The sequence below is a fragment of the Nyctibius grandis genome, unplaced genomic scaffold, assembly GCF_013368605.1.
Source record: "Nyctibius grandis isolate bNycGra1 unplaced genomic scaffold, bNycGra1.pri scaffold_81_arrow_ctg1, whole genome shotgun sequence".
NCBI classification, from domain to species: Eukaryota; Metazoa; Chordata; class Aves; order Nyctibiiformes; family Nyctibiidae; genus Nyctibius; species Nyctibius grandis.
In genome coordinates this window covers 18,152-28,097 of record NW_027167606.1, presented here as the reverse complement: position 1 = coordinate 28,097, position 9,946 = coordinate 18,152, and the positions used below count along the sequence as shown (strand labels likewise).

The 9,946-nt window shown below is 61.1% G+C and overlaps 1 protein-coding gene across 2 annotated transcripts; it reads left to right on the top strand.

The window, feature by feature from the left end:
- Positions 1-2,459: 2,459 nt before the first annotated feature.
- On the top strand, positions 2,460-9,123 carry LOC137677494 (collagen alpha-1(VIII) chain-like). 2 transcript variants are annotated; one of them, XM_068424793.1, is made up of 3 exons: positions 2,460-3,275; positions 3,321-3,737; positions 8,173-9,123. In XM_068424793.1, the coding sequence occupies exons 1-3, from the start codon at positions 2,577-2,579 to the stop codon at positions 8,362-8,364; spliced, it is 1,308 nt and encodes a 435-aa protein (XP_068280894.1). In that variant the 5' UTR covers positions 2,460-2,576; the 3' UTR covers positions 8,365-9,123. The 2 variants fall into 2 exon arrangements, with proteins under 2 accessions (XP_068280894.1, XP_068280893.1); XM_068424792.1 differs by having other exon boundaries at positions 2,461-3,737.
- The last annotated feature ends 823 nt before the right edge of the window (positions 9,124-9,946 follow it).

Genomic DNA, 9,946 nt, shown 5'->3' with positions numbered 1-9,946 from the left:
GGGGGACACAGAGGGGTCTGGGGGGGGACCCAGGATCTGGGGGGTCCCAGGATTTGGGGGAACACCCAGGGGTCTGGGGGGGACCCAGGATTTTGGGGGGGGGCTCAGGATCTGGGGGGTCCCAGGCGTCGGGGGGGGGCCCAGGGGGTCCGAGCGCTGCGGAGCCAGGGCAGGAGAGGCGGGACCCAGGCACCGGCCAGGCCACGCCCCCTCCCCTTCTGGGCCACGCCCCCTCCCCGGCCACGCCCCCTCGTCCAGGCCACGCCCCCTCGCCCCCTGGGCCTCGCCCCGCGCATGCGCGGTTCCTCCCGGCGACGCGGTGCGGTGAGCTCCCCTCCTCCCCTCAAACTGGGCCCAGTGCCGCCCTCAAACTGGGCCCAGTGCCGCCCCCCACCCCCAAACTGGGCCCAGTGACCCCCCCGGACTGGGCCCAGTCTTCCCTGTACTGCTCCCAACGCCCATACTGGTCCCAGTAACCCACCCGGACTGCTCCCAGTCACCCCTCCCAGTAGCGGTCCGGCACCCATAAAGCTCCCAGCACCCCCATACTGGTCCCAGCACCGATACTGGACCCAGTAACCCCTTATACTGGTCCCAGCACCCCCATACTGGTCCCAGCACCGATACTGGACCCAGTAACCCCTTATACCAGTCCCAGTAACCATTTGTACTGGTCCCAGCACCCCTATACTGGTCCCAGCACTGATACTGGACCCAGTAACCCCCTATACTGGTCCCAGTAACCATCTGTACTGGTCCCAGCACCCCCATACTGGTCCTAGAGGCCTATACTGGTCCAAATAACCCCATACTGGTCCCAGTAACCCCTTCCTGGTCCTAGAGGCCTATACTGGTCCCAATAACCCCATACTGGTCCCAGTAACCCCTTGCTGGTCCCAGTGATCCCACAGTGCTTCCAGCATGCCATACTGGTCCCGGCTCAGCACTGGTCCCAGTGACTCCATACAGGTTCCAGTGCTCCCCAGCACCCCCCCAGTAACCCCCAGTACCCTCCCAGTACACACCTATGTACCCTCCCAGTGACCCCCAGTAGCCCCCAGCACCCCCCAGTACCCTCCCAGTCCCCCGAGTGCCTCCAGAGGCCCTCCACCCTCCTCCCAGTCCCCCCTCATTACCCCCAGCACCCTCCCAGTAGCCCCCAGCACCCCCCAGTACCCTCCCAGTAGCCCCCAGCACCCTCCCCGTAGCCCCCAGCACCCCCCAGTACCCTCCCAGTAGCCCCCAGCACCCCCCAGCACCCCCCAGCACCCTCCCAGTAGCCCCCAGCACCCCCCAGCACCCTCCCAGTACCCCCAGAAGCCCCCCCCAACCCCCTCCCAGTATCCCCCACTCCAGTGTGTGTGTGAGGGGGGCTCAGCAGGCGATGGGCCGAGGGCGGCTACTGGGGGCCTGCGCGTGGCTACTGGGGGGGCTGGCGCTGCTGCAGACCCTCTACCTGCGAGCCCGGCCCCTCCCCCCCCCCCCCCCGCCCCCCCCGCCGCCCCCCCCCCCCCCCTGCCCCCCCCCCCGGGGGGGTGCTGGACACTTCGGGAACCTTCCGGGTGTACCGGGACGTTTTGGGCCCCCCCTTTAACTGGGCCACCCCCGAACTGGTCCTGGCCACCCACGGGACCCCCGGGCGGGTGGCGGAGACCCTGGGGGGGGCGCTGGGGGGGCGCTGGGGGGGGCCCCTCTCGGTGGCCGTTTTCGGGGTGCCCGGGGAGGGGCTGGGGGGGCTCTTGGCGGCGCTGGGGGGGCCCTGCCGGGCCTTCCGGGGGCGCCTGCGCCTGCACGTGGTGCTGGGGGCGGCCGCGCCCCCCCCCCCCCCACCCCGCGCCCCCCCCCCCCCCCAGCGCCGGGGGGGTGTCGGGGGGCGCTGGGGCGCCTGGTGGGCGCCGACCCCCCCACTTACACCCTGGGGGTGCCCTACCCCGGGAACCTGCTGCGGAACGTGGCCTGGGGGGGGGCGGCGGGGGGGGTGCCCCCCCGCTATAGGGGTCCCGGGCCCCCCCCCCAGCCCCCCACCCAAAATTGGGGGGCGCTTCGTGCTGCTGGTGGACGCCGACGTGGTGCCCAGCAGGGGGCTGCGGGAGGAGTTCCTGAGGGTGCTGAGGGAGGGGGGCACCCACCTGGGACCCCCGGGGTGGGGGGGTGGGGTGGGGGTGGGGGACCCCGCAGTCAGGGGGGTCTTGAAGGACCCCAATGTCTTGGGTGCTCCAGGGGTCTTGGTGGACCCCAAAGCTTTGGGGGCTCGAAGGGTCTTGGGGGACCCCAATGTCTTGGGTGCTCCAGGGGTCTTGAAGGACCCCAATGTCTTGGGGGCTGGGGGGGTCTTGGAGGACCCCAAAGCTTTGGGTGCTCCAGGGGTCTTGAAGGACCCCAAAGCTTTGGGGGCTCGAAGGGTCTTGGGGGACCCCCCAGTCAGGGGGGTTGGGGGGGTCTTGGGGGACCCCAATGTCTTGGGGGTTGGGGGGGTCTTGAGGGACCCCAAAGCTTTGGGTGCTCCAGGGGTCTTGGGGGACCCCAATGTCTTGGGGGCTCAAAGGGTCTTGGGGGACCCCCCGGTCAGGGGGGTCATGAGGGACCCCAATGTCTTGGGGGCTCCAGGGGTCTTGAGGGACCCCAAAGCTTTGGGGGCTCCGGGGGTCTTGGGGGACCCCAAAGCTTTGGGGGCTCGAAGGGTCTTGGGGGACCCCAATGTCTTGGGGGTTGGGGGGGTCTTGAGGGACCCCAAAGCTTTGGGTGCTCCAGGGGTCTTGGGGGACCCCAATGTCTTGGGGGTTGGGGGGGTCTTGAGGGACCCCAAAGCTTTGGGGCCTCCAGGGGTCTTGGGGGACCCCAATGTCTTGGGGGCTCTGGGGGTCTTGGGGGACTCCCCGGCATGGAGGGCTCCTGATGGCCCTGGTGGCCTCAGGGTCCCCAGAACCCTGGACCCCCACCATGGCCCTGGTGTCCCCAATGACCTCGGGGTGCTCAATGCCCCAGAGGTCACCAACAGGGTGGGTGTCCCCAGCGACCCAGGTGTCCCCAGTGTCCTGGGTGTCCCCAAAACCAGCATCAATGTGGGTGTCCCCAACACTCTGGAGGTCCCCAATGTCCTGAAGGTCCCCAACACCTTCAGTGACCCAGGTGTCCCCAACGCCTTGGAGGTCCCCAACGCCTTGGAGGTCCCCAAGGGCTTCCATGACCCAGGTGTCCCCAATGCCTTGGAGGTCCCCAACGCCTTGGAGGTCCCCAAGGGCTTCCATGACCCAGGTGTCCCCAACGCCTTGGAGGTCCCCAAGGGCTTCCACAACCCAGGTGTCCCCAATGCCTTGGAGGTCCCCAACGCCTTGGAGGTCCCCAAGGGCTTCCATGACCCCAACGCCCTGAAGGACCCCAACACCCTGGAGGACCCCAACGCCCCAGGTGCCACCACGCCATCCTGGGACCACGTGGTGTTCGTGCTGCCGGCCTTCGAGGTCCGTGCGGGGACACGGGTGCCGGGGACGAAGGCGGAGCTTCTGCGGCTGTGGGACACGGGGGACGCCCGGCCCTTCTACGGGACGCTGTGCCCCCGGTGCCAAGCACCCACGGACTACGGGCGCTGGCGGGCGTTGCCACCCACCCCCCACCTGCGCGTGGCCTACGAGGTCCCGTGGCGTGACCCCTGGGAGCCCTTCTACGTGGGGCCGGCCCACGCCGTGCCACCCTTCGATGAGCGCTTCCTCCAGTACGGCTTCAACCGCATCAGCCAGGTGCCGTGGGGCAGGGGGCCGTGGGGTGGCCTTGGGGTGGCTGTGGTGGCCATAGGGTGGCCATGGGGTCTGGGGGTGCTGTCGGGTGGGTGGGGGGCTTTGGGGTGGCTGTGGTGACCATAGGGTGGCCATGGGGTCTGGGGGTGCTGTGGGGTGGCTGGGGGGCTTTGGGGTAGCTGTGGTGACCATAGGGTGGCCATGGGGGTTGGAGGTGCTGTTGGGTGGCTGTGGTGACCATAGGATGGCCATGGGGGTTGTGGGTGCTGTGGGGTGACCATAGGGTGACCAGGGCAGCCATGGGGTCTGGGGGTGCTGTTGGGTGGGTGGGGGGCGTTGGGATGGCTGTGGTGACCATAGGGTGGCCATTGGGACTCTGGGTGCTATGAGGTGGCCATGAGTGCTCTGTGGTGGCCACAGGGGCTGAGGGGGCTTGGGGTGGCCATGAGTGCTCTGAGGTGGCCATGGGGGTTGTGGGTGCTGTGGGGTGACCATAGGGTGGCCATGGTGCCCATAGGGTGGCCATGGGGGTTGGAGGTGCTGTTGGGTGGCTGTGGTGACCATAGGGTGGCCATGGGGGTTGGAGGTGCTGTTGGGTGGCTGTGGGGTGACCATAGGGTGGCCATGGTGACCATAGGGTGGCCATGGGGTCTGGGGGTGCTGTGGGGTGGCTGGGGGGCTTTGGGGTGGCTGTGGTGACCATAGGGTGGCCATAGGGACTCTGGGTGCTATGAGGTGGCCATGAGTGCTCTGTGGTGGCCACAGGGGCTGAGGGGGCTTGGGGTGGCCATGAGTGCTCTGAGGTGGCCATGGGGGTTGTGGGTGCTGTGGGGTGACCATAGGGTGGCCATGGTGCCCATAGGGTGGCCATGGGGGTTGGAGGTGCTGTTGGGTGGCTGTGGTGACCATAGGGTGACCATGGGGGTTGTGGGTGCTGTGGGGTGACCATAGGGTGGCCATGGTGCCCATAGGGTGGCCATGGGGTCTGGGGGTGCTGTTGGGTAGCTGGGGGGCTTTGGGGTGGCTGTGGTGACCATTGGGTGGCCATAGGGACTCTGGGTGCTCTGTGATGGCCATGGGGGCTTGCGGTGGCCATGAGTGCTCTGAGGTGGCCATGGGGGTTGTGGGTGCTGTGGGGTGACCATAGGGTGGCCATGGTGCCCATAGGGTGGCCATGGGGGTTGGAGGTGCTGTTGGGTGGCTGGGGGGCTTTGGCGTGGCTGTGGTGACCATAGGGTGGCCATAGGGACTCTGGGTGCTATGAGATGGCCATGAGTGCTCTGTGGTGGCCATGGGTGCTGTGGGGGCTTGTGGGTGTTGTAGGGGGGTCTAAGGGTGCTTTAGATAGTCCATGGGTGCTACAGGGATCTATGGGTGCTGTGTGACTCCATGGGTGCTCTACGGGGTCTATGGGTGCTATGGGGGTCTGGGAGTCCTATGGGGAGGTCTATGGGTGCTATGGTGGTCTATGGGTGCTATAGGACATCAATGGGTGCTATGGGGGTCTATGGGTGCTATAGGACATCAATGGGTCCTGTGGGCGGTCTGTGGGTGCTATGGGGGTCTATGGATGCTATGAAGCATCATTGGGTGCTATGTGGGTCTATGGGCACTATGGTGGTCTATGGGTGCTATAAGGCATCAGAGGGTGCTGTGGGGCTCTATGGGTGCTATAAGGCATCAGTGGGTGCTGTGGGGGGTCTATGGGTGCTATAAGGCATCAGTGGGTGCTGTGGGGGGTCTATGGGTGCTATAAGGCATCAGTGGGTGCTGTGGGGGGGTCTATGGGTGCTATAAGGCATCAGTGGGTGCTGTGGGGGGGTCTATGGGTGCTATAAGGCATCAGTGGGTGCTGTGGGGGATCTGTGGGTGCTATGAGGCATCAGTGGGTGCTGTGGGGGGGTCTATGGGTGCTATAAGGCATCAGTGGGTGCTGTGGGGGGGTCTATGGGTGCTATAAGGCATCAGTGGGTGCTGTGGGGGGGTCTATGGGTGCTATAAGGCATCAGTGGGTGCTGTGGGGGGGTCTATGGGTGCTATAAGGCATCAGTGGGTGCTGTGGGGGGGTCTATGGGTGCTATAAGGCATCAGTGGGTCCTATGGGGGGTCTATGGGTGCTGTGTGGGTTTGTGGGTGCTATAAGGCATCAGAGGGTGCTGTGGGGCTCTATGGGTGCTATGTAGGCCTGTGGGATCTATGGGTGCTGTAAAGCACCAGTGGGTGCTGTGGGGGCTCTATGGGTGCTATAAGGCATCAGTGGGTGCTGTGGGGGGGTCTATGGGTGCTATAAGGCATCAGTGGGTGCTGTGGGGGGGTCTGTGGGTGCTATAAGGCATCAGTGGGTGCTGTGGGGGGGTCTGTGGGTGCTATGTGGGTCTGTGGGTGCTATAAGGCATCAGTGGGTGCTGTGGGGGGTCTGTGGGTGCTATGTGGGTCTGTGGGTGCTATAAGGCATCAGTGGGTGCTATGGGGGGTCCATGGGCACTATGGTGGTCTATGGGTGCTATAAGGCATCAGTGGGCCCTGTGGAGGGTCTGTGGGTGCTATGTGGGTCTATGGGTGCTATAAGGCATCGGTGGGTGCTGTGGGGGGTCTATGGGTGCTGTGAGGCATCAGTGGGTCCTGTGGGGGGTCTGTGGGTGCTGTGTGGGTCTGTGGGTGCTATAAGGCATCAGTGGGTCCTGTGGGGGGGTCTATGGGTGCTATGTGGGTCTGTGGGATCTATGGGTGCTGTAAAGTATCAGTGGGTGCTGTGGGGGCTCTATGGGTGCTATAAGGCATCAGTGGGTGCTGCAGGGGGTCTATGGGTGCTATAAGGCATCAGTGGGTGCTGTGGGGGATCTGTGGGTGCTATAAGGCATCAGTGGGTGCTGTGGGGGGGTCTATGGGTGCTATAAGGCATCCGTGGGTGCTGTGGGGGGGTCTATGGATGCTATAAGGCATCAGTGGGTGCTGTGGGGGGGTCTATGGGTGCTATAAGGCATCAGTGGGTGCTATGGGGGGTCTGTGGCCACTATGGTGGTCTGTGGGTGTTATAAGACATCAGTGGGTGCTATGGGGGTCTGTGGGTGCTATGTAGGTCTGTGGGATCTATGGGTGCTATAAGGCATCAGTGGGTCCTATGGGGGTCTATGGGTGCTGTGTGGGTTTGTGGGTGCTATAAGGCATCAGAGGGTACTGTGGGGCTCTATGGGTGCTATGTAGGCCTGTGGGATCTATGGGTGCTGTAAAGCACCAGTGGGTGCTGTGGGGGCTCTATGGGTGCTATAAGGCATCAGTGGGTGCTGTGAGGCATCAGTGGGTCCCATGGGGGGGGTCTATGGGCACTATGGTGGTCTATGGGTGCTATAAGGCATCAGAGGGTGCTATGGAGGTCTATGGGTGCTATGGGGGGTCTATGGGTGCTATAAGGCATCAGTGGGTCCTGTGGGGGGTCTGTGGGTGCTATGTGGGTTTATGGATGCTATGAGGCATCAGTGGGTCCTGTGGAAGTCTGTGGGTACTATAAGTCATCAGTGGGTGCTATGTGGGTCTATGGGTGCTATAAGGCATCAGTGGGTTCTGTGGGGGTCTATGGGTGCTATGTGGGTCTGTGGGATCTATGGGTGCTATAAGGCATCAGTGGGTGCTATGGGGGGTCCATGGGCACTATGGTGGTCTATGGGTGCTATAAGGCATCAGTGGGCCCTGTGGAGGGTCTGTGGGTGCTATGTGGGTCTATGGGTGCTATAAGGCATCGGTGGGTGCTGTGGGGGGTCTATGGGTGCTGTGAGGCATCAGTGGGTCCTGTGGGGGGTCTGTGGGTGCTGTGTGGGTCTGTGGGTGCTATAAGGCATCAGTGGGTCCTGTGGGGGATCTGTGGGTGCTATGTGATTCTGTGGGTGCTATAGGACATCAGTGGGTGCTATGGTGGTCTGTGGGTGCTATGGGGGGTCTATGGGTGCTATGAGGCATCAATGGGTCCTGTAGGGGGTCCATGGGCACTATGGTGGTCTATGGGTGCTATAAGGCATCAGTGGGTCCTGTGGGGGGGTCTGTGGGTGCTATAAGGCATAAGTGGGTGCTGTGGAAGTCTGTGGGTGCTATGGGGGGTCTATGGGTGCTATGAGGCATCAGTGGGTCCTGTAGGGGGTCTATGGGGACTATGGTGGTCTATGGGTGCTATGAGGCATCAGTGGGTCCTTTGGGGGGTCTATGGCCACTATGGTGGTCTATGGGTGCTATAAGGCATCAGTGGGTGCTATGGGGGGGTCTATGGGTGCTGTAAAGCATCAGAGGGTGCTATGGGGGGTCTGTGGGATCTATGAGACATCAGTGGGTCCTGTGGGGGGTCTGTGGGTGCTATAAGGCATCAGTGGGCCCTGTGGGGGGTCTGTGGGCACTGTAGGGGTTGGGGGGGTGCCGTGGGTACCACGGCTGACGGTGCCCCCCCCCCCAGGCCTGCGAGCTGCACGTGGCCGGGTTCCGCTTCGCGGTGCTGGACGGAGCCTTCGTCGTCCACCGCGGCTTCAAGGAGGCCGGCGGGTTCCACGGGGGGCGCAAGGCCGAGCTGCGCCGCAACCGGCAGCTCTTCCGGGCCTTCCGCGCCGAGCTGCGCCAGCGCTACCCCGCCTCGGCCCGCCGCTGCTGACCGCGGCCCGGGGCCCTCCGCATGGACACCTGCGGCTTCTCCACATGGATCCGTGGGGCTTCTCCAGATGGATCCGTGGGTCTTCTCCAGCTGGATCCATGGGTCTTCTCTAGCTGGATCCATGGGTCTTCTCCAGATGGATCCATGGGTCTTCTCTAGCTGGACACCTGGGTCTTCTCTAGCTGGATCCATGGGTCTTCTCCAGCTGGATCCATGGGTCTTCTCCAGATGGATCCATGGGTCTTCTCCACCTGGACACCTGGGTCTTCTCCATGTGGACACCTGGGTCTTCTCCATGTGGACACCTGGGGCTTCTCCACGTGGACACCTGGGGCTTCTCCACATGGATCCGTGGGTCTTCTCCAGATGGATCCCTGGGTCTTCTCCACCTGGACACCTGGGTCTTCTCCATGTGGACACCTGGGGCTTCTCCACGTGGACACCTGGGGCTTCTCCAGATGGATCCCTGGGTCTTCTCCACCTGGACACTTGGGTCTTCTCTAGCTGGATCCATGGGTCTTCTCCACCTGGACCCCTGGGTCTTCTCCACGTGGACACCTGGGTCTTCTCCACCTGGACACCTGGGTCCCTTTCGCCTGGACCCCTGGGTCTTCTCCACCTGGACCTCTGGGTCTTCTCCACTGGACACCTGGGTCTTCTCCAGTGGTCCCCTGTGTCCCTCTGTCACCACTGGACCTCTGGGTCCCCCGTGCCCACCCTGTTGGCCTGACCTCAATAAAGATGGCTGCCTACCCACAATGCCTCTGTGCAGGTGATATCACTGGGGGGGGGGGGATGAGTCCCTCTGGTGAGGGACGTCAGGGGCAGCTGCCTCCAGCTCAGAGCAGTGCAGACATTAATATTTTATTAATATATTTTATTAATTTATTTTATTAATATAATATTTTATTAATATAATAGAAAATAACGTAATATAATTTAATTTAATATATAATTAACATTATTATAATTAATTTTATAAAATATATTATATTTTATATTATTATATAGTAATTATTATTAATAATAAAATATATTATTATTTATATTGTAATAAAAATATTATATATTTTATGTTTATATATAAAGATATACAACGCCCTTTTTATCTACATAACTTGCGATGTTATATAATAATTTTATATGCTTATTGTATCTTATTTATTTATATTTTTTTATTTAAGAACCTATAAATAATATATATAAGCATATAAGATTTAAAAATATATAATAAATATACATGAAATAATACAGAGATATCAATATATAAATATAAAGTATATATTTGGGTGCTTAATATTTATTATATTAGAATTATATTACATTATATTATATTAATATATAAAATTTTAAACATTTATATAATATATATTATAATATATATGCCGTCAGGAGGCCCAGCTACAGCTCCCAGCATGCACCGGGGCCAACATGGCCGACGGACGTCCATAGCTGAGAACTACAATTCCCAGCATGCCCTGCGGCCAGCATGGCGGACAATGCACCGGGAAACTACAACTCCCGGCATGCCCCGCGGTGAGATGGGCTAGGAAACAGCGCCCCCTTGCGCTCGGAGGTGGCG

Bases quoted from the DNA above. Each gene is read 5' to 3' on its own strand.
- LOC137677494 (XM_068424792.1), top strand. From the start codon at position 2,577: ATGAGGGACCCCAATGTCTTGGGGGCTCCAGGGGTCTTGAGGGACCCC. The intron at 3,738-8,172 runs GTGCCGTGGGGC...CCCCCCCCCCAG, and splicing joins GCTTCAACCGCATCAGCCAG to GCCTGCGAGCTGCACGTGGC.